Below are 27,198 nucleotides of genomic sequence, written 5' to 3'. Positions count from 1 at the left end.
CACAGTTATTTAGGTCAATGAGAAGTGAATTTGTGGTCCTCTGAATTTACCCAGCTTTTGAGGCTAGTATGAAAAGAGATAGAATTTTCTCATTGCAGCAGAATATACCATGTGACTAGGTATTTGACTTAGTTGGCCAGTATCCACTAGTTCAAGCACCACAATGAAATAAGAAGTAACACGGGATGCCTGAGTGGCTCAGTAGGTTAAGTGTCTGCCTTCGGCTCAGGTCATGATCACAGGGTCCTGGAATTGAGTCTCGAATCAGGCTCCTTGCTCCATGGAGAGCCTTCTACTCGCTCTGCCTGCCACTCCCCCTCCTTGTGGGTATGCTTTCTCTCTCTCTCTTTCTCACAAATAAGTAAAATCTTAAAAAAAAAAAAAAAGGAAAGGAAAAAAGAAAAGAAAAGAAAAAGAAGTAACAAATGATGTTAAAAGCAAACAAAGGCAAGCTAATTTTGTTGATTTCATTTCTACTCTATTTCCAATAGAAATAACTAGTTGGTAAAATAAAATACAGGCATTGTTGATGTACCTACTAAGTGGATAATCAGAGGAGTGTATTCAGTTCTCTTGGCAATCAAGAGATCTAGATAGTAATTAATGAAGCAAAGCTATTAAAGTAAGACTTGTTCTAAGGAGAAAACCATTGTCTTTTTTAAGTGAAATGCCATTCTCAGCCATACCTCCCGTTAGCCTAATACCCTTTATCTACCCCCTTACCAAGGAGAAAGGGCATTTATACCAGACAAATGAGAAGAAAATCCAGATTGCTTCTAAGCTGTAAGGAATTTGTATACATATCTTGTTGTAAGGAAACTGTCCAGTATCTTGACCTCATGGGGCTATGCACACCAATTAAAAAGTTGTCCCCTGTATTGCAATATGTGCTACGTGAATCATCTTAAAAGCTTTACTAGCTTCTTGACTCCACATCCAAATCCTAAACCACACTCAGTTTTCTTCTTTTTGTTCCTTCTTATTTTATTTTGATTTTCTATCTTTTTTTTTTTCTTACTTCTTTCTCTTTTCCTCTCTCCTCCATTTTTATCCTGTTGCGATCCAGGGGAGAAGAATAAGAGATAACCCACAATGTTGGGAAGGAACTTTTAACTCATAAGGATTTGGGGATTCATTTCAGTCAGAGAAGGAGCATGGTCAAATCTGCATTTCAAAAGATTATTATGCCTGCAGTAAGGACAGGAGATTTAGCATTGCTTATTGTCATAGATGAGCAATTTAATTCAGAAGTAGAATTGAGTTGGTATGGTAATTAATTGACATGGAGGGGATTAATGGATTTCTAGATTTCAGACTTGGACAACTGAGTAGATGGTGGTGTCACTTTCTGTGATAGGGAACGGTGCAAGAAAAAATGGTTTGAAGAGGAAGATGAGAAATATTAGACTTAAGAAGAAGAAATTTGGGATGCTCAGCTGGCTCAGTTGGTAGAGCATACAACTCACCCCATATTGGGCATAGAGTTTACTTTAAAACAAGAAGAACTTTTGTTAAATAAAGTGCTTGAATTTAGCAGGGAAGGCAGGACCATCCTAAGTATCAGTTTTTTACTACAGTGAAGTTATCAAGGGATATTAGATTAAATTATTTACACAACACAAATCCTGTAAGCTGCTAGCAAAAAAATCAACAATTATGAGTGTTTTCAGTATGTCAGGTATTGTTCTAAGCACTCTTACGAATTTAAAATTAACTTATTTAATCTTCTTAACAACCCTATGAAGTAGGTACTATTTTCATTTCCAGTTTACAGCCAAGTAAACTGAGGCACATCTAGGTTAGTTAACTTCCCCAAAGTTAGACATTTAATAAGTGGATAAAGGCAACATCATAAATCAAGCCGTCTAGCTCCAAAGTCTATGGTCTTAACCGTTATGTTATTCTGTCTCACAAATAATTCTTTTTTTTTTTTGCAATTTTTATGTATACCTTTTTCATTTCTTCAAAAAATGACATGTTTAGGATAAAAATTAATTTAACTGAAGATTTGGAGTTTTGGAAGTTCTGGTAAATTGAGGTTTAGTCAGTTAGTTCTAGAAGGGTAGTGCCAAATTACAAGGAGCCATGGAGCTATGAATCTACTTTGGAGCCCCTTGTAAACTTGCAAAATACATCTAATCACAGAAAAATGCAAGGATTGGCAGAATTTCAAATCCCTGCCCTGTTGAGTTTAAAACCTTGACTGTTGTCAGGTGTGAGCTGCTATTTGTCATAGATTTTTTGGCTGAGACAGAGGCCTTGACGTTGCAGACCTAGGCCAGGCAGACCTTCATTGAAGAAAAGCAGCATTAAATATTTTCCTACTATTAACCCCACCAACCCTTATTCGCATCAGAGCCAGGTCAAACTTGTAATGTGGGTCTTTGAAAGTTGATTTTGAACTTCTAAGTAACCATTCTCTTGAAATGTTAAGATTCTGATTATTGTTTGGTAGAGCACTAATACTAGAATGTATCAAAACCAAAAGGAAAATACGCTATCTACATAGAGTCTTGTCTGGACTTTTTTTAAATTCCAACTGCTTCTGTAATTATGATTTTTCTTTCACTCATGTTCTGCCAAGTCAAAACTAATAAAACTATGAGAATAAATAAAATTATGCATGTTTCCAGGACTGAACACTCTTTAAGAATAGGAATGCATTGTGATTATATAGTCAACTGTTAACACCCAGATTAGCTTCACACATATATTTGATTCCATTCACTGAGATAAGGCGCGTTTAGAAAGTCAAGTTCAGGAGATCATTTGCTAGGTATTTATATATGTTATATCTAGTCATATGCATATCATAAATAGCATAATTAATTTCCTCATCTTGTTCATTAATGAATTAAGGCTTAAACAAGTTTAGGTCTCTTTTTGCAGGTCTTTCCACAGGCAAGCAGTAAAACCAAGATTTGAACTCTGATGTGACTATGCTATCAAAGCCCACTTTCTGTTAAATCATATGACCTCCTATTCCTTTCTTCACAGATATAAACAGAGTTTTACCACATTTCCTATTCCGAGGTATCCCAGGATAGACACTAAACTAGGCGTCTCCTAAAATATGATAGATTCTGCCTACATTAAAACAGGCTATTTTAATACATTACTAGACTTACTAGAATGTAAAGGAATAGGAGGGGGAAAAGAAATAAGCTGAAATTTAATAGAGAAAGTAACAGAAACAGGGAGAATATCCCTGGGCCAGATGATAATATCAGTGCATGAGAAGGCCTAAGGTCTGCATCATAGTTGGGGATATGAATTTAATGGGTACTAAAGAGGTTTTATCTTGGTCCACTCCAAGTTCTGAAGGACGCAAATGCAATTTTTTTCTCTGGAGGATAAGTATCCCTAATTTAGACCCTAGTATATGCAGAGATCAAGTTCAACAAAATATGAATTCAAATAAATAAATATATACATATTTAAATAAATGGATAAAATCAAGTACACAAGGGCACAGGCCGCTAGGGAAAGTTAACAGAAAAGAGAAAAAAAAAGAAAATAATAAGCCTTATTTTTGGCATTAAAATGGAGAAAGGGCACTATTTTTAAGTAATGATAATGGATTAAAAATACTCATATACTTTCACTCCTCCATGGAACTGCACTAAGATAATAAAAAAGAGAGTTTTTGTTCTGTTTTTCAGACATACACTCATAGGAATAAAGAATGAAAAAGGAAATAGTAGGAGCCTGGAGAGCAGATGACCATCTGTTACTGTCTTAGCAGACCTTAAGGGGAAAAAAAAAATCCCTAGCCAGTACTGGCAGGCATATCTCTGCCAGAGAGGGATACATCAGACCCATATGCCATAGAATTGTCAACCCACACACCTAAGACTCTTCAATTCATTTCATTTCATTTCTCATTTCTTTTAATTCAGTTTCCTTTCTTTTCTTCACTTTTACATCCATCTTGAAAACAATAACACTTAAATTCAGTTGCCCTTCTACCTTTCAATCTGCCTTAAAAATCTTACCTTTCTACTTTACCAACCTAATAAAATCTAAACCCTTGATATATTCTACAGAAAACTTCTTCCAACACTGGACCTAAATAAACATGTCTGCTTATGATTGTCCTGAATTATAGCAGTTTGGCCTCCTGTAAATTTATGATCATCAAACTCAAATGGACCCATTATAATCCTGCTATGTTTCTCAAGTCAGCTTGCTCTATCTCTCAAACTACTTTCACATTTCTCTGTCCTCAAACCTCTATCCACCTTACCCTTACCCGCCCCCTTAATCTAAGCAACAAACCTTAAACTGTAGCTCCCAAACTGCCATTTTTGAACTGTTTGTTTCCATCAACATTTAAGCATCCTAAAATACCCCTTATCTTAAAACAAAACAAAACAAAACAAAAACACAAAGGAAACTCCAGCTACCTCACTCCTTCAGCTTACCACCCATTTCTCTTCAACCCTTTAGGAGCAAAGTCTTGAAAATTGATTCTGTCTAATCATCCCCATCTTCTTAGCTCCAATTCCTGTCAGAACCTTTCTAGTCTGGTTGCATTCTCACTATGGTCATCAGTGGCCTTTCTGCTGCCAGATTTTAAAATGTGATTTTATTAAACTTTTTATTTTGAAATGATTTTAGATTTAGAGAAAAGTTGCAAGTATAATACAGAGTTCTCATATGACCTTTACCCAACTTCCCTGAATCTTTTATAACTATAGCACAGTTATAGAAACTAGAATTACAGAATATATAATATATATTCATATATATACATGTAAATACAAAATATTATATATATACATATATATATATATATAATGCAGCATTAACAGTAATACAATTTTATTAACTAAACTGTGGACTCTCTTTGGAGTCCACCAGTTTTTTCACTATTTTCCTTATTCTATTCTAGGATTCAGTCTATGACCCATTACATTCAGTTGCTGTGTCTCAGCCTTCTCACGTCTTTCAGATCCTCAGTCTTTCCATGCCTTTTTTGAGCTTGACACTGTGAAGAGTATTGGTCACTTAGATGAACATCTTTCAGCTTGATATTCTCTGATGTTTCCTCATGAGTAAAGTGAGGATGTGCGTTTGGGACAAGATTACCACAGCAGTTAAACAGTTGCCTAGTGCTTTGGATCCATGGAACATAATGTCAGTATGTCCTATTATTGGTGAGGGTAACCTTGATCACTTGATTAAAGAGCTCTGTAATGTGATGTTATCATGTTTCCCTTTGGAATTAATAAATATGTTGGAAAGATAGTTTGCAATTATGAAAATATCCTGTTTCTTTTCAACCTTTTGTCCAATCATTTTAGCAGCCATTTGTGGATCTTACCTGCAAAAATTATTACTCTGGTATTCCAATGCTGATTTTTTATTTTCCTTACTCCTTAGAAGTTATTATTTGGGAATTATCTGTAATGAGAAGCTGTCCTTTTTTCTTCACATTATTAATTTTGTTACTCAAGCTATTTTAGCTCTGGTCACTTGGAGCTCTTTCAGGGTGGCTCCTGTGTCCTTTTGAAATGGTTTTGTCTTCTTGTGAGCACTTTCTTAGTTTCTGGCATCACAAAATGTTCTAAGTTCACCTGGGTTTTTTCATGTCTGTATTAGTCTGGATCCTCCAGAGAGATATGCTTTATATAACTAACAATAACTATAGCAAATATAAATACAAATAAATACATATTTAAGGCAGTAGTTCATGAAGTTGTAATTGAGGCTGAGAATTCCAAAAGCTGCATTTGGCAAGCTGGAGACCCAGAAAAGTAGATGGCATAGTTCCAGTCCAAGTATAAAGACCTGAGAACTAGGAAAACCGGTGATTTAACTTCTACTCTGAGGCCAAAGACAAAAGAAGATTGATGTCCCAGCTTGAAGACTGTCAGAGAGAGAGAATTCTCCCTTATTGAGGGCTTCAACTTACTGAATGAGCCCCACGCACACTCCGGAGAGCAATTTGCTTTACTAAGCCTTTACTCAAGTGCTAGGCTCATCCAGAAACACGGATGTTAACTTAGCAACATGGATGTTACTTACAGACATACTCGGAATAATGTTTAGCCAAACGAAGTTTAACCAAATAGTTAAAACAAGTGTTTAACTGGTCAAATTGACAATAAAAATTAACCATCACAGGTCCACCTCTTGTCAACTTGGCACCATAACACATCTCCTTAAACCGTACTTCGTCTCCGTCTATAGACAATAACAAAATCATAGTTCTGTCTAACATGATACAACTTTCCAGACTACAACTGAAAACACACTAAGCACTTTACCAGAAGAATAGCTACAGTTTTGAATGTTTGCTCTTCTCAATATCCCATATCTTAAATACTATGATGTAAAGTTAACAATACTGAAATACTATGATATAAAGCTGATACATCTTATGTTACATGATAAGGGAAAATGGGATGGAGGGAAATAAAGATATTTGCATACAAATATATTAATAATAATAATGAGGAAATACTCCTACCAGTTATATTCCTTGTTACTGTAACTCATCATGTGGCCATAGTTGGCATTTATAACTACCTTCTTCTATTACCTATTCTGTATTCCCTTTGCTTTCAGGAAGCAACTCAGCAATTAAGTATCACTTTATGAAACATGACTTTTTATTTAGATAAAATAACCACGCATCTACATTTTTTTGTTTTTTTCTCTTTTTTTTATGTTTTTTATTTTTTATAAATGTATAATGTATTTTTATCCCCAGGTGTGCAAGTCTGTGAATCTACAGGCTTACACACTTCACAGCACTCACCATAGCACATACCCTCCCCAATGTCCATAACCCCACCCCCCTCTCCCAAACCCCCTCTCCCCCAGCAACCCTCAGTTTGTTTTGTGAGAATAAGAGTCACTTATTTGTTTCATTCATTCTTCTCCTACCCCCTTAATCCCCCATGTTGCATCTCCACTTCCTCATATCAGGGAGATCATATGATAGTTGTCTTTCTCTGACTCACTTATTTCGCTAAGCATGATACCCTCTAGCTCCATCCGCGTCATTGCAAATGGCAAGATTTCATTTCTTTTGTTGGCTGCATAGTATTCCAATGTGTAGATATACCACTTCTTCTTTATCCATTCATCTGTTGATGGACATCTAGGTTCTTTCCATAGTTTGGCTATTGTAGACACTGCTGCTATAAACATTTGGGTGCACGTGCCCCTTCAGATCACTACCGTTTGTATCTTTAGAGTAAATACCCAGTAGTGCAATTGCTGGGTCATAGAGTAGTTCTATTTTCAACATTTTGAGGAACCTCCATGCTGTTTTCCAGAGTAGTTGCACCAGCTTGCATTCCCACCAACAGTGTAGGAGGGTTCCCCTTTCTCCGCATCCTCCCAGCATCTGTTATTTCCTGACTTGTTAATTTTAGCCATTCTGACTGGTGTGAGGTGATATCTCATTGTGGTTTTGATTTGTATTTCCCTGATGCCGAGTGATATGGAGCACTTTTTCAAGTGTCTGTTGGCCATCTGGATGTCTTCTTTGCAGAAATGTCTGTTCATGTCCTCTGCCCATTTCTTGATTGGATTATTTGTTCTTTGGGTGTTGAGTTTGCTAAGTTCTTTATAGATTTTGGACACTAGCCCTTTATCTGATATGTCATTTGCAAATATCTTCTCCCATTCTGTCAGTTGTCTTTTGGTTTTGTTAACTGTTTCCTTTGTTGTGCAAAACCTTTTGATCTTGATGAAGTCCCAGTAGTTCATTTTTGCCCTTGCTTCCCTTGCCTTTGGCGATATTCCTAGGAAGACTTTGCTGCGGCTGAGGTCAAAGAGGTTGCTGCCTGTGTTCTCCTCAAGGATTGTGATGGATTCCTTTCTCACATTGAGGTCCTTCATCCATTTTGAGTCTATTTTTGTGTGCGGTGTAAGGAAATGGTCCAGTTTCATTTTCCTGCATGTGACCATCCAATCTTCCCAACACCATTTATTGAAGAGGCTGTCTTTTTTCCATTGGACATTCTTTCCTGCTTTGTCAAAGATTAGTTGACCATAGAGTTGAGGGTCTATTTCTGGGCTCTCTATTCTGTTCCATTGATCTATGTGTCTGTTTTTGTGCCAGTACCATGCTGTCTTGATGATGATAGCTTTGTAATAGAGCTTGAAGTCCGGAATCGTGATGCCACCAACTTTGGCTTTCTTTTTCAATATTCCTTTGGCTATTCAAGGTCTTTTCTGGTTCCATATAAGTTTTGGGATTATTTGTTCCATTTCTTTGAAAACAAAAGGATGGTATTTTGATACAAATTGCATTAAATGTGTAGATTGCTTTAGGTAGCATAGACATCTTCACAATATTTGTTCTTCCAATCCAGGAGCATGGAACATTTTTCCATTTCTTTGTGTCTTCTTCAATTTCTTTCATGAGTACTTTATAGTTTTCTGAGTATAGATTCTTAGCCTCTTTGGTTAGGTTTATTCCTAGGTATCTTATAGTTTTGGGTGCAATTGTAAATGGGATTGACTCCTTAATTTCTCTTTCTTCTGTCTTGTTGTTGGTGTAGAGAAATGCAACTGATTTCTGTGCATTGATTTTATATCCTGACATTTTACTGAATTCCCGTATAAGTTCTAGCAGTTTTGGAGTGGAGTCTTTTGAGTTTTCCACATATAGTATCATATCATATGAGAAGAATATTTGAGCTGAAGTTCTGCACCCTGAAAGAACTCTGTGTATGTGTACAAAAGTTTCTTTAAACATTTGTTTTATTTTACGTGCATGAGGTGAAACTCCCAAAGGCTGAGAAAACCAATAGGTTAAATAATTCAACCAGTTTACACAGGATTGGGAATAGTTTGCATTCCTAATAGCCAGACTGGAGAGACTTTGTAATACATAAGGCAACATGCAGAAATATCAAAATGGTTTTCTCTTAGTTTTAGGGCTAAATTAGCCTTACCCTAAAACCTGCTCTGGAGCCAGTCTAACAAAGAGTACCAGCAAGCCTCAAAGGGATCACACTAATTACAAGTAATTTAACTACATGCTGAAATAAAGTCCACCATCTTCGAAGAACACAACAAAATTCAATAACCAGATATGTTCAGAATAACAATGTCAGGCATCCAAATGAAAATTACCGGATATACAATGAAGTAAGAAAATATGGCCTAGAAATATAAGACAAATTAATTAAACAGAAACTAACTCAGAAACTCAAGGCATGATAGAATTAGCAGACAAGAATGGTAGTTATTCCTAACATGAAGAGGAAAGTTCAAGCATAATGTGGAGAGAAATGAATAACCTAAAAAACACTCAAATGGAAGTTTTAGAGATCAAAAATAACAGTATTGGAAATTTTAAAAATTTTGTACCCTGGAAGGGTTAATGGCAGAGTATATACTACAAAAGACAAAAACAAAACAAAATAAACATCAAACAAAAAATGAAGTTGAGGAAGTAATAGAAACTATTGAAGTGAAGAATAGAGAGAAAAATACTGAAAAATAGTATATCAGTGGTATATTGGACAGCATCAGTTGGATAACATCTATAATTCGAGTCCCAGAAAAGGCAGCAGTTGGGGAAATATTTTTTAAAATAGTGGGGGAAAATAAAGAAAGAAATAGTGGGAAAAGGTTTTGTAATTTGATGAAAACTGCAAATCCACAGATCCAAGAAGCTCAATCAATCTCAGGCAGAATAAACATGAATAAAATCACATTGAGGTGCATTATAATGAAATCTTAAAAGAATCCAGAAAAAAGAAAAATCATATTACATACAAAGAAACAAAAATAGAGATGATAAGAAAAAGATAAGAATCTTTTAAATCTCAGAAGTATTACATTAAGTTAAAGAAGCCAGATATTAGGGATTGCAGAGTATATGGTTCTATTTATATGAAATTCTAGAAAAGACAAATGTACAGTGGCAGAATTTCAGTGATTGTCAGGGGCCAAGAAGGAGGGTAAGAACTTGACTCAAAAGGGCCAAAAGGAGGTTTAAGGGTTGAGGAAAATATTCTGTATTTTGATTGTGGTAGTCGTTATATGTATCACTGCACACATTTGTCAAATATGCATCATAACCTGCCCTTAGAATTGGTAAATTTTATTGACTGCAAACTATACTCAGTGAAGCTGATAAAAAAAATAGTTATGAAATGAAGGAAAAATACTAGATTGAAACTTTTAAAGAATATCAGTTGCAGGGTGCCTGGGTGGCTCAGCGCGTTAAGCCTCTGCCTTCAGCTCAGGTTATGATCTCAGGGTCCTGGGATTGAGCCCTGCATCGGGCTCTCTGCTCAGTGGGGAGCCTGCTTCCCCCACTCTCTCTGCCTTCCTCTCTGCCTACTTGTGATCTCTCTCTCTGTCAAGTAAATAAATAAAATCTAAAAAAAAAAAAAAAAAAAGAATATCAGTTACAGAAACAGTATTTCTGATCAATTTAAAGAAAAGCATTTAAATTAATCCCTACAAAAGCAAAGGAATAAATGAACAAGTTGAGGATAAACATGCAAACCATAGGATTTGATTTTGAAAATCTGTAATTGGGCTTTCAAAGGTGTCTATTTCTTGACAGAATCATTGATAAAATTCCTGTTCTTAGTGACATAAATTTATGTTCTGTTCTGGAATAAAATGAAACTGAAAAGTCATATGATTTTGTAGCATCTAAATTTAGTAAGCAAAATTTTGTAGAATCAAAAATAAGGACAACTTTCTTGATAAGCTTGGTTTACATAAAATGTTTGCCAAAGAAAGATACCTATGTGCCTGGGTGGCTTAGTGGGTTGAGCCTCTGCCTTTGGCTCGGATCATGATCTCAGGATCCTGGGATCGAGCCCCACATCGGGCTCTCTGCTCAGCAGGGAGCCTGCTTCTCCCCTTTCTCTGCCTACTGTCTACTTGTGATCTCTCTCTCTCTGTCAAATAAAGAAATAAAATCTTAAAAAAAAAAATAAAAAGAAAAGGAGGAAAAAGACATTAGTCATGAAAATATTTTGTTGTGAAATAGTCACTCATTTCAGTATTTTAAAAATTGGAAGTGAAAATGTTCCACGTTAGCAGAAATTACCACATAGTACTACACCTCTAAAGACAGTATTTGTCAACCAAAAACACTATCGTCTCTTAAGAAGAGTAATTAAAGATGCCACAATTTCAAAAATAATTAACTGTTAAACTCCGCTTTGAAGTGCAGGCAATTTTATGAAAACATCTAAAATACTTAGACCACATTGAAACATTCTTCATAAAATATAATGATATTCTGTCAGTAAGAAATATGGCCACAAAATTTACTAACATGATTATTTATCAGCAATCATAATTCTGCTTATGTTATTTTCTAATGTTTAGATAATCAGTATGAAGTAGTTATCATGCTGTGGCACACATGAATTATACAATTTTTGGTTTTTTAGAATGAATTTTAGTTGTGAAAATAACTTTTGAATAGGAGTATTTTATATTTTATAGATCTACTGATGAAAACAATTTGTTGACCAATAAATAAGCATTTCAGTGACATATAATTTTTATTTTTAGCCCCATTTTAAGCTTAAAATTACCCCAACTTGGATGAAAACTACCTGATCACTCTTGATATACCAACTTTCAGAACATCATTATTTTTCATATATACAATGCTTTGGAACGCAGTAAGTTTCTCCACTTAGCTTTAAAAACCTATCTTAAAAAACTATTAGGAGGCTCTGAACTCTGGAGAATCCATGAAGTGAGGTGTTTTGTTTGTCCCAGGTGATAATAATCTCTGAAGTTGTTGGGGCTTGGAAAAGGTTTACTACCAGTTTCTTGTCCTATGAGAACATGGTGTGTAATAACAAAAGACATTTTATTCAAATCATAAGAACAAATCTGAGAAGTGACTCTTAGCCCCCAGAATGGTGAGGGGAAGGGTGAGGTTTCTGGAATGAGGAGGCTTTTGCAGTGTCAGAGGCTTTGGTTGGTAAAACTTTGGACAGTTGGGTTATTTTTAACACAGACCTTTGTGCATCAGCAAATACTCTTTTTTTTTTTTTCTAAATTTTTCATTACCAAGAACAATGTGGTTTATGCTGAAGTCTGATTATTCAGTACCTGCAAGAGGTCCTCTCCTGGCTCCCCTGACCCAGTAACTCCATCTTTGGCCTGCCCTCTAATTCTTGACCATCTGCATCCATTACCTAGTTTTTACCTTTATTTTAGATTCATTCTTTCCTTTGCCTTTATCAGGTAAAACAAAAATGCAGAATAGTGTAGGCTAAGTAGTCAGAGAGGAAGGAAGGAAGGAAGGAAGAGAGGAAGGGAGGGAGGGTGGGAGAAGAGGAAGGCGGGAGGGAAGGGAGGGAGGAAGGAGAAGGAAGGAAGAAAAGCAAAGAAAGGGCTGGGTAGGGCAGGAGAGGAGGAAGGAAGGAAGAAAAGAAAAGAAGGAAGGAAGGAAAGAAGGAAGAGGAAGGAAGGGGAGGGAAGGAAGGAAAGAAAGAGAAAGAAAAGGAGGGATGGGGAAGGGAAGGGAGGGAGGGAGGAAGAAAGTGAAAAGAAAAAAGAAAGTGCTGAAAAGTGGGGAGATTTAGTGGGCAAAACAAATAAGGATAGAGGATATGACCAAAGGAGTGTGCATGACCAGTTTTAATGGAAAACCAGTCTCTTTTGACAGTTTTATTACTTTAGGAGAGCAACCAACCCAGTGGTTGCTGGTTTCTAATATCTTACTCTATAAATAGCAGCTCCTAAATACTCGAGCAGTAAACCTTGGTTCATTTCTCTTGTGTGCTAATAAGCATATTATTCTCATGCCAACAGATAGGATTTTCTAGCACATATGTTTCTGAAAGAAAAAAAAAAAAAAACTACTCATCTTGTGAAAATATAACCCATAAATTTGGAGTTTGAATTGGCTGCATATTGCACAGTCTATGCTATACCCACTTCATTTTAATTATTCTCCTTTACAAGTAGAGATAGTAGTCTATGAATGCATTATTAATGTAGAATATTTCCTTTGTTTTTATAGGCTTCACCAGAGGCCATATTGAATTCAAAGTTTTGGGTTATTTCTGAGTCAGAAACCTCATACATTTGGATAAAAACCAAACTTCCAACAGTTAATCTTAACTTAGCAGGATATTTTATACACATTAAATTTTATTCAAAAAGGTCTTAGCTATTTAAAATCTTTCTTACTACTCACATATATAAAGGCTAAATGTTAAAGGACCATTGTCAGTCATTCTGCTGAAGATCATTATTAATGATTCATACCTTCTGTCTTAATTGTGTTTAGGGAGTAAAGATGTTTGTTTTGTCTATGGCCAAGAATTCTCTACTTGAGGAAAAAGTACAATGCTTAAAAATTAAAGCCCATGGTTATTCTAGATGTGCCATATTATCTAAAAGCAAGTGTTTACTGACCTCCTCACAGGTTTATGGACTCACAGAAAAGTAAGATTTTCTTCCAAAACAAATTCATTCTAACATCCAAGAGTAAGATAACATGAGATCAGAAAAATCACAATCACTGAGAATTACAGCAGGGAGAACACTTTCATTATATCAAGCCCTTCACTATCATGTTACAAATGTGGGAATTGTGCCCCAGAGTGATCCAAGTGATTTCTTTGGGTCCAGTGTATAGTCTCCAATCTGGAAATCTGGACTTTTAGTTCAGGCCTCCATCTTCAATGGACTCCTTACTCCTCCTCTTCAGTGAGCACTTGTCTCCAGTTTTATGAGCCTGCCATCACTCTCATTACCTTCCAGTTCATTGTCCATAATCTGTCCAGAGGGATCTTTTAAAAATTTAAACCTGATTCCCAGCCTCTTCTGCTTAAAATTGCCCTCTTTATACCTACAAGTTGAAGTCCAAGATCATTCGCATGTTATTCAAGATTGTGTGTTAATTAGCACATATTTGCTGCAACAGTCTCCCTCATCGCACTCAAGACTTTCAAACATTCCAGTAGTTCCTAGCAGTGGACTTTGTACCCACATCTCCCCCTGCTCCCCAAAAAAGAAGCCCACAGAGACCTGAGACTCAAGTCTGTGCACATTTATGTGCACTATTTCCTATGCTAGGAATATCTCACCACCATCACCTCCCTCTGTGTCAGGTTGACTAACTTCTGATGGTCTTTCAAATACTTGGTTAAGTACTATTTTTTTCTGCCAGCTCTTCTCTCACTTTCCCATCATCATAAGTATATGTTCTACTTACTTCCTCTGAGGATCACATGGGCCTTTTCCACAGAGTCTCGTCATTTAGACCATGAATTTCTTGGTGTGAGGGAAATATCTTTATGTCCTCAATACCTCAAAATGTGGGTTTATTCACAGTTGTAATTGGGTTTATTCCCAGTTGATTCACAGTTATAATTGCTATCATTTGGTCCAAATTGAAAGCTTTATGATTCTCAGACTTAGGGCAGAATAGGTAATTACAGCAAGTAAAGTTGTAGTGGACAACTGTCAGAAGGTTCTGTTGGCATGGGAAGTAGTTGGGGAGACGGAGTCTCCTTCACTAATATGACATCCATTCTGTTTTAAGGCAGTAAGATAAGGAAAGGCCAAATGCAAAATGTTAGTTAGAGCTGGAAGGGATTTGAGATCATTCCCCTGTTTTGAGAAGCAGATATGAAGTGCCAGAGAATCTTACCCACATGATAGGATGCTCAGTGGCAGAGCATGGTCCAGAACCCAGTTATCTTCCTTACCAATCCATGTCAAATTCCTACCTCACTGGTCAGTCTACAGAGATAGTTCTAACCTAGTAAGTCATGTCACCACCTAGGAAGATTCTCCTGCTTTGATTTTGAACTACTCAACACTTAAAAAAATAGCTTCGGGCTATGAGAAAGCCATTGACTCTCTCTTTCATGTTTATTCCACTGGCATGTTCTCATGAAATGACCTCCTCTTTTCCTCTTACTCCCCTTCCCTTCCCTGCCTCAAAAAATGAAACTTCCGTCTGACATATGGAAGGGTGCCAACATCAGCCAGGGCATATATTAAAGTTTTAAATCAATTATTGTTCTAGTACACACCCTGGGGTTGAGAAAGAAAGAACATCCAGGACTAACAAACCTGATTGTTCTGGCAAAGTTGCCATTCGATTCATGCTGGCATTTTTGGGCTTTTCTTTTTCTTTAATATTCTAACCTCATAGTTTTTTTTTATAAAAAGGTACTAGCTCAAGTAGCAATTTTTAACATGACTATTTCATTCAATTTCTCCATAAGACTTCTACCTCTTAGTCTCTTGATGGTTTCCCAGAGGACGCTATGGCCAGAGTTTGTTTATTACTTAATTGTAGAGACAACTGTCAGTCTGATAGTGAGTTCATTAGACCATGGACTGTTCCTCACTTTATTATCTTCTAAGCGAGGGAGAGACTCGGGCTCGGGACGATGAGTATTTCACAACTTGGCATTCTTAGATTGAGAAAAAGACTTAATCATAACATTTAAGAAACCAAATTACAGCTGTGTATAACACAGATCGTTTTAACAACTGCTCTGAGTTGGATCTATATAAGTATTCTGATTAATACTGCTTTAAAATTCCTATTAAAGTATGATGCATTTTTTTTTCCTAGGCAAGTACTGGAAGTCAGTAAGGATGGTGGCTATGCCAAGGGGTTGTGCTTTGGCTGGGACTCAGTTGCAGGAGGAGACCGAGACTGTTTCTGCCCTGGCCTCCCTGACGGTAGATGTAGAACAGCCCTTTGCTTCAGAAGATAGCAGGTATGGATCCAACATGGGGGAGTCATTAAGGTCAGTAACATCCAGGCTCATCATTAGCATTTGTGAACCTCTCTCCAGGCTTTCCTTCACCTGTCTCCTCCACTTCCACCACTTGTCTTCTTCAAAGCCACAGATTCCACAGCAAATGCTATAGGCCACCAAGAATTCATTTGTTTCATTCTTCATGGGAAACACAGAGCTGGAGCATGTGGTTGCAGTTCACAGAGAATTAGAGTGGATGAGATACATGGTGAGAGAAATCACTCCTCATTGGCTAATTTAAATGCAAATCATTGTGGAAAAGAGCTACTTGTGTGCTTTACTTCTTTCCTTAGTTCTCTCTGTTTTTCCAGATAATTTTTTTCCTTCTATCATCATTTAGAAATTACTGCTGTAACAAAGTGGAAAAAGGAGAGAGGAAGCTGGAAGTATTACTAGTCAGTCGGATAACCTAAATACATACAGGCTCTTTCTGCGACTGCCCTTGCAGTCCAAGGACTGGGTAAAGATAGAAGGTGCCTCCAACGGAGACAGGAGTTTGTATAAAGGAATGTATGGACTCTTGAGTCTGATTTTATTCCACTTTCTGATAAGAAGAAGTTGATTCCAATTAGTCTTCATATGAATATAGCATTCAGGAAAAGAAAAATAATATTAACCTAAGATTGGGTTTGCTTGCTCTCCTTTAAGAAATACTTGTCAGTTTGTGCATTTTGGTGTTCATCATCCTATCATACAGACAATGCTACGTTTAGGAATTTTTTTAAGTCTGCTACAATCAAAGCCATCACAAATGTACATATATATAAACATTGGTGCTTTCTCTGGCTGTCTTCAAAGTCACATTTTCTCAATTTAAAAATGAATCAGGTGAGGCTTTACTGAAGTTCTGCCAGCTTGCGCTTCGAAATTGCTCTGAGAAGGAAATCATATTCCCTCTGTCAATAACATCACCATTAATTACACAGATCCTGCTACCTAGTACTTAGTTGGCAATTTTCCCAAGAATGCACAATTTAAACAGTTTTAGCTTTCTTGCTTTTACTGGATATTCAGAGTTTAATGGATTTAACATCTTGCTTTGGTCAACAGCAGGAGATGCATTGAATAAGAGATTTCATTTTTAAGCAAGTATTTTTTTCTTACTATAACCATTTAAAGACCAGATTACCTATAGAAAAAAAATAGTTGTACAATATTTTATTAGAAGACATCTTCATGTGGGCATCTGGAACATAAAGGAAAACTTATTTTACATCTTTGATAATATGAACTAACCCCCTGCCGTTCCCAGCTAAGAACCAAACCAAGTTCATAATCCAAAGGTGTTGCAATTATTCCCAAAGCCAAATGCAGTTAGTTGTCTGTCATCTGAGGGCTATAAAACTGAGGAAACTAACATCTGTTAGTGCTGAATATAAAAGGAGTATATCTATTATTTAGAATTCATTTAATATAAAGAAATGAAACTAAATTCCAACCTGAGTGAAATGAGTTGTAAATAATTTTGCTTAGAATAATTAAGAATAATAAATTCTGTTATACACCCCAAGTAATATAAAAATCTCAGCACTTTGGCAGGAATTGGCTCTATAAGCGTGCTTACTTATCGTCAGGTAAAAGGTGTGTTTGACTTCTGATAATCTGCAGGGACTTAACCCCAGCTTCAGTTCACAGTGATTATTTATTTATTTATCTATCTATTTTTTTGGTTCACAGAGATTTTTAAGCTTCCTCTGGTAGCAAAGAATGGGAATGTGAATGTTCTGATGTGTAGGGAAACAGAATTGATGCTTATGGCCTGGATTCATATTTGTTTATCAGTATTAGACACGTTATATCTGTTTTGATTGATTTTTTCTTAGGGAAAGAAAAATAGTTTTGCTTGAATTATTTTCTACGGCTTTGCACTCACTTTTTCAGCAGAGGAAAAGAAAAATTCTTCTAAAATTGACTTTTGCATGTCTATTGAACCATGCATAAATTTCATCAGAGAGAGTCAGAGAGAGAGAAACCTTGAAAGCCACAGAACATTTATTCTTTCCAGAGGCATGCTATTCAAATTGTCCCCCTACTCAATACAGGAAAGACTTTCAGAATGAGATAAAGAGGTGGAAATGTTCTTGGGCCTTTGTTATGAATGTAATATTGTAAGTACACAGGAAATTTAAAAATTAGAAAAATCAGAAAACTAAATGGATGGAAAAGAGTGAAGGCAAGATTCTTTTTATAGGAAATTCTTGCCAATTATTTTGGAGGATATATTGGTGCTTGGAGTGAGATGACTCATTTTGTACTAAGATTTTGGGTAAAGCAGCTCTTTTCCTGGCCAACTCATATCTGACTCATTTACCACTAGTGAATAAGGGATAAAATGCTCCTGGCTAAGAACCATTGTAAGTATTTTTTGTTCATTTTTTTTGGGGGGGGTGGCAAGAGGGAGATGACAACACAGTGAAAACAGTCATTTCAGTTTTACAACTTACTGATGGACCATGAAGAGTAAATTGTTTGAAAAAGGCTGATATGTGGGGATGCATTTGGGGGATGATTAATTGAAATACAGTCTCAAAACACAATTATCAGGTGGCAAAGACTTGAGCAAGAAAGAAAAAATTAGTGGATCAGAAAAAAGAAGACAAAAAAATTAAATGGGGTCCATTTATATGTTCAAAGAATATTTAAACATTAGACCTGATCACATATAGCATATATATTTGTGCTTAGAAGCATTTAACTTCTAAATGACCTAAAGTCATTTTTTTTTTAGGTTTAGGTTTTTTCTTGTTTAGTGGGAGACCGCACCTTTAAAAGATTATAGTTTACATTGGTTGGATATCTATTTCAAATGCTTCTACTTTGAAAAGGTCAGCGCAGTATTTAGGTTTATTCTTGAATACTAGTTCAGGCTCTGCTGAAAATCAAGGAAAAAAAATCAGAACTTCAGGATGATCAAATATTGTGTTATTGGGAACACATATATACTCTAGAAATCCTGTCTCTTTATCTCTCTCTCTCTCTTTTTTTTTTAAACCAAAACAAAAACTAAAAGTTACACTTTTCAAATGTCAGTTGGACCTTTGATTATAGTGTGAATGAATCATGTTAGATTTTCTTAGTACAATCTAGTCTGGTTGTCATTTTGTCTTCAACTTTTGGCAACTTTTCTCATGAATGAGATGGTTTCATATCATTATATAATACAAAAGCATGAGAAAATATATGATTCCAAGTCTAGCTGGGTTTTTTTTTTTTTTGAGTAACTGTCTTATTTGTGAATATTAAAGAAGTATAATGATATGCTGGAAAATCCCAGGTATCTTCTACCTTAACTTTTAATGGCCTATAATGTATGCCAAGGACATTAATAACCACATTTTTCTGTATCTGAAAATGTATATAGAAATATAGACAACTATTAAATACACATTCATGTCTAGTATACCTAGAAACACAACTTTGTTTTCCATTTCTTAGCATTGTGTCTCCAAGGCTTCTAAAAGCTAAATATTGTATAAATTATGCAGATTTCTGATTTTTCTCTATGATCATTTTATTTTGAGCACTTGTTTAACTAACCAGGCAAACATTTCAATATAAACGTTATTCTTAATTTTCATCCAGTGTCAAGAAAGTCACAGTTGAAAAGTGGGCTAAGTGGCCTAAGATTTGGAGGCTCCTGATAAAAGGAAGGATAATCTGTCCCTTCTTTTCTTCTTTTTCCTCCTCCTTTTGGGACCATCTTGTTATCTCTGTTTTTAGTGCCTACCATGTGGTCAGGGGATGGGGCCTGTATGAAGTCTGACTTAATATGATAGGGATTCAGTCCAGTGCCCATTTATATATTCAGGGTTCCATTCTGAATTCTTTAAATAAGTGTTTTATAAGGAAAAAGAAACATATTTTAATAGAACTATAAGTAAAATAAGATGCATGATAACTTTAGCTTCCCATCTTCTCATCTTCATCTCTACTCCTTCACTCTTGTCTTCTTCCCACTACAAAGGAAGAATAGAGTGTGACTCTAGAATCAACTTGCAGAGGTTCAAATCCCATCTTCAACTTAATAATTGTGCAATCATGGGCAAGTTACTTGTCTCCATGGGCTTTATTTTCCTTGTCTTTAAAAATGAAAGGAGAATTTCCTAAGGTTTTGAGGATGAAATAAAATAGTATGTCTTAACACAACACCTGATACATAGTAAGTACTCAATAAAGATTGGTTTTATTATTTTTTCATCATTTTTATTCTTCCACCACTTATTTTTTTTCCTCCTTAAATACATAGCTCATCATCCAGTGATCTATATTAGAATATAGAGGCTGTACCTAGGCATCTAACTGTTCATGGGTGAAATCATTAACAATCATTAATAACAAGAGATTGACAAATAATCTCTAAGCAATAAATTGATTGAGTTAATTAATCTGCAATTAGCTGGCTTAACTCAAGACTTTCACAATGCCTAATATACTGTAGGTAGTAAATAATGAATGAATGAAAGAATGAATGAATGAATCCAAAAACAGAAGACAAACTATTGTTGAAATGGTAACATAACATTTTATAATGATTACCTGAGCAATTCTTGTCTCTTGATTTACTGTATTTTCTGAGATAACCAGTCTTTTTATATCTTATTATAAGAGTTTTCAAAATGTTTTATATTTATTTTGTTTTATAGTACTAATTGACAATATCAACTTTCAGATTATAAGAATCCATAGTACTCATATAATAAATATGGATTGAATGATAAACATAATGGTGGGGGGCAAAGTATCTGTCTGAATGGAGAAAGGAATTGTATATAGGGAGGGAGAAAATCTTGGCAGTGATGCCGACATTACAGAATTATCCTCCAACCTGCAGAATGAGGAAGGAGAATATCCAGTCCATTCTTTTTTTTTTTTTTTTTTTTTAAAGATTTTTTATTTATTTATTTGACAGAGAGAGATCACAAGTAGGCAGAGAGGCAGGCAGAGAGCGAGAGAGGAGGAAGCAGTCCCTGCTGAGCAGAGAGCCCGATGCGGGACTCGATCCCAGGATCCTGAGATCATGACCTGAGCCGAAGGCAGCGGCTTTACCCACTGAGCCACCCAGGCGCCCATCCAGTCCATTCTTTATTTAAACACTTTCTGATTAAAAATTTTTGAGAGGCAGGGTCACAAAGCTTCCTCATAGTCCTCAAAATGTTCATATACTGGTTTTCTGTTTCTCTAAAAATTGCTATAAATTTAATGACTTAAAATGACAGAAAGATCAGAATGCTGGCACAGGTCTCTCTGGGCTAAAATCAAGAGGTTGGCAGGGCTTGAGTCCTTTCCTTGAGACTCTAGGGGAGAATCTGCATCTTTGTCTTTTCCAGCTTCTAGAGGCTACCTGCATTCCTTGGCTCATGACCCCCTTCCTCTGTCTTCAAAGCCAGCAACTTGATATCCTGCTGACCTTTCTTCACTTACCATGTTTCTCTCTGACTGAAGGAAGAAAGCTGGGCAAGCCGGCTTACAAACTGGGAAAGATTCCCTGCTTTTAAAGACTCGTGATTAGATTAGCTCCGCTAGGATGATTTAGCATAATTTCTTCATCTCAAGGCACTTAACTTTAATCACATCTACAGTGTCAGTTTTGCCATGCAAAACTTCCAGGGACTAGAACATAGACATTGTTGGGAGCTATTATTCTTCCTACCGCAAGAGTAGACATGAACAACCAGCTATAAGTGACAAGTAATTTGCTATATTGAGCTTTAGCATATAAGAAGACCTATCACGGGCCTAGAAAAGCAGAGCAATTCACAGAGTAGGACAACAGAGCCAGGGTAGAAAAATATATAGAATTTCACCTAGTAAACAAGAGTAAAAGTATCTGAGATAGAGACGATAGCTTGAGCAATTCTTCTATTTTTGTAAACTTCTGCTGACAGCAGGTCCAAAGTACCTTCTTTGCTTACCCAAACTCTTAGAGTAATAGTTATCTTACCAGTTGCTATATCTACTTTTGCCTTCTTACCAATCCATTTTCTACACAGGCAATCAGAGAGCTCTTAAAAACAAAACAAAACACAGTTGGACAGCAAATCCTATCATGCCTTTGCTTGAAAACCTTCAGTGCCTTTCCATTTCCATTAGCATAAAGACCATCATTCTCAACAGGACGCATAAGCCCTCCATGATCAAACCCTTCCCTTGATTTTGTACATTATATCTGAAATCTTTCCTCTTTGTTTTCTGATCTGTGTTCCAAAACTGAACTTTTTTCCCTTCTTTTTTTCAAATTGGGGTATACCTTACATATAATAGTATACACAAACCAAAAGATTTTTTTACCTATTCCGTACTCAAATGAACATCACCCAGAACAAGATCAAAAACATTTCCCTTACCCGGAAAATTTCCTTATGCCTCTTAGTCAGTGCTGTTTTATCCAAAGGTAATTTTTTTTTTCATTTTAACACTGTAGATTGGTTCTGCCAAACTTTAAATTTCATTTAAAGGAATTGGAAGTTCATACAGCTTTTTATCTGTCTTCTTTTACTCCACTAAGCATAATGTTTTTGAGATCTGTCCATCAGTAGTTTGTTCATTTTTATTATTGTGCATTATCCCCGTGTATAAACACACACTAATTTGTTTATCCATGTACCTGTGGATCAGTGTTTGGCTTGTTTCCCCTTGGGGCTATTAATTTTGCTAGGGATTTTTATTGAGACATAATTGACATATAACATTGTATTACTTTCAGGTATAAAACTAATGATTTGATATATGTATATATTTTTAAATAATCACCACAATAACTCTAGTTAACATCCATCAGCACACATAGTTAAAATTTTTTTCTTGTCAGGAGAACTTTTAAGATGTATTCTCTTAACTCTCGCACAAAAAATGACAGTATTATTAACTATAGTCACTGTGCTATATATTACATCTCCAGGACTTACTTATTTTGTAACTGGAAGTTTGTACCTTTTGACTACTTTTACACACTTCACCTACCTCTTACCCCTACCCTCACTTCTGGCAACTACTAGTCTTTTCTCTGTAAGTTCAGAGGTTTGTTTTAGATTCCACAAATAAGTGAGATCATATAGCATTTGCCATTCTCCATCTGACTTATTTCATCTAACATAATGCCCTCAAGGTCCATCCAGGTTCTCACAAATGGCAAGATTTTCTTCTTTTATTACGTATTTATTTATGTATTTATTTATTTATTTATTTTGAGAGAGAGGAGATGGGGGCATAGGAGAGGAGGGACAGAGGGAGGGTGAGAAAGAGAATCTTAAGCAGGCTCCATGCTTGGGGTGGAGCCCCATCCAAGAATCTGTCTTACGAAAGATGAGATCATGACCTGAGCTGAAATCAAAAATCAGATCCTTAACCAGCTATGCCATTAAGGTGCCCCAATTTTCTTCTTTTTTATGGGTGAATAATACTCCATTGTATCACATTTTTCTTATCCATTCATCACTAATAGATGCTTAGGCTGCTTTTATGTCTTGGCTATTGTAAGTCATGCTGCAGTGAGTATAGGGGTGCATTTATCTTTTTGAGTTAGTGTTGTCATGTCTTTGGATAAATACCCAGAAGTGAAATTGCTGGATCTTATGGTAGTTCTATTTCTGATTTTTTGAGGAACCTCCATACTGTTTTTCATAGTGGCTGCACCAGTTTACAACACACCAACAGTGCACAAGGGTTTTCTTTTCTCCTCATCTTTGCTGTCACTTGTTATTTCTTGTCTTTTTGGTAATCGCTGTTCAAACACATATGAAATAGTGTCATATTGTGGTTTTGATTTACATTTACCTGGTGATTAGTGATGTAGACACCTTTTCATGTCCTGTCAATCATCTGTATGTCTTATTTAGAAAAATATCTATTCAGGTCCTCCGCCATTTAGGGCTTTATAAATAAAACTGCTATGAAAATTTTTTATTATTGTGGTGAAAAGTATGTAACATAATGTTTGCCATCTGAACCATTTTTAAGTGTATAGACCAAGTGTTAACTGTATGCCCATTATTGAACAACATCTCTCTAGACCTTTTTCATCTTGCAAAACTAAAACTCTGTATCTATTGAACAACAATTTCTCTTTTCCCCATTCCCCCAGCTTCTGGAAACCACTATTCTACTTCCTGTTTCTAAGAATTTTATTGCTTTAGGTACCTCATATTAGTAGAATTATGAAGTATTTGCCTTTCTGTGACTGGCTTACCTCACTTAGCATAATGTCGTAAAAATTCATCCATTGTAGCATATGACATGATTCCGTCCGTTTTAGAACTGAATAATATTCCATTGTAGGTATATGCCACATTTTCTTTATCATTCATCTATTAATGGACATTTAGGTTGCCTCCACCTCTTGGATACTGCGAATAATGCTTCAATGAATAGGAGTGTGCAATTATCTCTTCAAGATCCTGTTTTCAATTCTTTTGGATATATACCCAGAACTGGAATTGCTGGATCATATGGTAATTATATTTTTAATTTTTTGAGGAACCTAAGTCTCTGTGAAATTTTTGTTCAGGTTTTTATTTTGTGAACACAAGCACTCAGTTTTCTTTGATATATACCTGGGAGCGAAATCACCAAGCTACAGGGAAGCCATGTGTTTTGCTTTGTAAGAAACTTCCAAACTGCTTTCCAAAATGATTGTGCCTCTTTCATTCCCACCAGCAATGAATGACTATTCCAGTTACTTTATGTCCTCACCTATACTTTATAAAATCAGTCTTAAAAATTTTAGCCTTTCTAGTGGGTGTGTAATGGTGTCTTCTTGTGGTTTTAACATTTTTTCCAAAGACCCATATTCATGTTCACATCATGCCTCTTGGCAATACCCTCCCCTCTGTTTGGAATACTTATCTTCCTTTACCTCCCACTGACCCTATGCTAGCCTCTCTGTTTTCTTCCACTTATCCTTTAGGTCTCAGATCAAATATCACTTCCTCTTCTTGGTTAATGTTCACTGACTGGCAATCCCAAAATTAGATCGGATACCCCTGTTATATTTTCTGTGTCTCCTCTATATTTCTAATACCTAGAACAGAGCCAGGGTGTATAATAGACACTCAGTCTATTATTGTTTGAGTCAGTGAAAAATTCAGTAACATGGGGAATGTCAGAACCAGTAGATATGTGGAACTTTGGAGGCTATGGGAAGGTAAAACTATGACAGCCATTCTGGAAAGCAATTTAGTAGGATTTACTATACACAAAACATATGACCTAGTAATCCTATCCCTGTGCTATATGTATATACTGAAGACTTTCTCATCTAGGGTCATTAAAGTACATGTACTAGGTTGTTCACTATAGCTGTATTCATGGTGGGTAGAGAGAGGGAGTCAAACCTGGGATCCATTATTGAGAGAGTGAGTCATTAAAACGTGGCAGATGTATACCATGGAGATGCCATGTAGTTCTTCACAGGTACAGACTAGATAAACATAACTGCATTGAAAGATTTAATAAATACAATACTGAGTTTGAAAATTAAGCAGCAGAAACTATATATGTGTATAAAAATAGAATTTACATAAAATAAAAATATATGCCCACGAAACAATAATATAAAGCTCTGAAGAACACCTTACCAACAAAATAATGTACATATAGCATTAGATTGCTTGCCTTGGAAGAGGAAGAGAAAGTAAGATATTAAGGAGATTAAATCAACAAAACAAGAAAAAACATGCCATATTAAATGACACTATTAATATAAATAAATACTATTTTAAAAATCATAAGAAATTAAATACATTTAAGGAAATGTACAGGAATTTAAGGAAAATGCAAGAATTTAATTTTATGCTATATCTTTTCTCAAGTTAAATTCTTTCTGCTTTATATTTATAGAAGTTTTCTCAACCTGTGATTGCTGGACTGAACAGATCCTTCTCTTAAATATGTGTAATCTTTGCCCTTTATTGATGAAAAATGATCAGTGTTCACTGTGAAGTTGGCTTGCTGTAATAGAAGTTTATGTCTTCAATTAGCTAAACTATTGAACTAAAATTTATCTTTGTAGGTTTTATTTTATATGTATTCTTGACCTTACTGTGTCTCCATCTTACCTAATTTTAAAAGAAATTAAATTCAAAACTGTAAAAATTGCATCTCTTCCTTTTCCCCATCTCTTTCCACAACTCTGTTTTTGTTAATCAAGGTAAGTTTGGTGTGTGTACATAGATGATGGAAGTGGGAAGCCCCCACATTTCCAGAGCATTGCTTTAACCAAAATAACCATTAAAAGGTCATTCCTCACCAGTTGACTTTCTAAGTGTTTCATGAAGATTATTTCCTTAAAAAATGATCTTTTTAAAGATGTATGTAGACATATAAAATAGTTACATAAGAATAGGAATTCAATAAAGACAGTACACCTCCACTGAAAGCTATGATACTATAAATCATCACAATGGCAGATATAAATAATACAATTCTTCTATAGTTGTTCAACACTTTACAGTATATAAAGCATGTTCTCTTAAATTACCTCATTCAGTTAAGCCTAAGAGCAAGTCAGGGACCATTTCAACTTTTAAAGAGAAAATTGAGAATCTAGAAGTGTGGACTTGCTCAAAGTTAAATTTTAAAAAGTGACAGAGCTGGGACTTAAATGCAGAGCATACCTTGAAATCTAGGAGTTTCAGTGTTAGTTGCTACTAACACTATTTCTATGCAGCAAGACACCGAGAGAATTGGTCAGTTATGTGGATGTGTATTTGATTCAGTAGAAGGTGGGGATTATAAGTGGACTATTTTCAAAAAAGTGGTCAGTATGAAATGATTTTGAAGGGAGAAAAAGAAAGAGAAGCATCTGATGCAAAGATTATATTATATTGTACCTGAAAGTTCCTGTGTTTCTACAGAAGAGGATCCATTTTTGCCAGTAAGTGTGGGCTGCCCAGTAGTTACCCTACTCATGTCCTCAGAGCCCGGGCTGGTCATGTATACATCTGGAGAATGCACAGATCCTTCACCAAGGGTAGATATTTATTATGTACATCTCTGACCCCTGGGACATTTTCCCTACAAACTATTTTCTCTGAAATTCCAGCCACAACTGAGTCCTGGGTATAGGGGGAAAGACAATCTTGCTGTTGCTTTGGTTTAGAAATAGTGAAATGCAAGCCAGGAGAGTGATGTCACTAAGATGGGAGAGCAGAGACCTGAGCTTTAGTCTCCCAACAAAGATCAATAATTGGACATCTATCAGTGCAAAAATATAGCTCTGGGAGAGCTCAGAAGTCCGCTCAAGAAACTTTAGCAACAGAGTGGAACAAAACAACAGAGTGGAAAATAAACAACAGAATAACAGCCCAAAAAGGGAAGGAAGAACGGTTTCATTTTGCCTGAGTCATCCCATCCTCCCGACTCACACTACTCAGCACCAAGAGGGCCTGAGCTAGAAAGAGTTCTCCTTGCTGGGAATGAAAGAGCAGAGTGAGTGACCAGCATCCCCAGCCTT

At 35.9% G+C, this 27,198-nt stretch overlaps 1 protein-coding gene across 11 annotated transcripts in view; it reads left to right on the top strand.

Annotated features, from left to right (window-relative positions):
• The window catches only part of HDAC9 (histone deacetylase 9), a 923,925-nt gene that overhangs the window by 884,389 nt on the left and 12,338 nt on the right, over window positions 1-27,198 (top strand). For 6 of the 11 annotated variants that reach the window (XM_032304492.1, XM_032304490.1, XM_032304491.1 and 3 more), the window contains 2 exons: window positions 15,560-15,707; window positions 15,786-15,880. In XM_032304492.1, the coding sequence (XP_032160383.1) occupies window positions 15,560-15,707; window positions 15,786-15,861 (224 nt within the window). In that variant the 3' untranslated portion in view covers window positions 15,862-15,880. Of the gene's footprint in view, window positions 1-15,559; window positions 15,708-15,785; window positions 15,886-27,198 lie in introns of those variants that run through there. The other 5 variants (XM_032304501.1, XM_032304493.1, XM_032304494.1 and 2 more) reach the window with 4 other exon arrangements.

Source organism: Mustela erminea, chromosome 11 (assembly GCF_009829155.1).
Source record: "Mustela erminea isolate mMusErm1 chromosome 11, mMusErm1.Pri, whole genome shotgun sequence".
NCBI classification, from domain to species: domain Eukaryota; kingdom Metazoa; phylum Chordata; class Mammalia; order Carnivora; family Mustelidae; genus Mustela; species Mustela erminea.
This window is presented reverse-complemented; position numbering and strand designations above follow the sequence as displayed.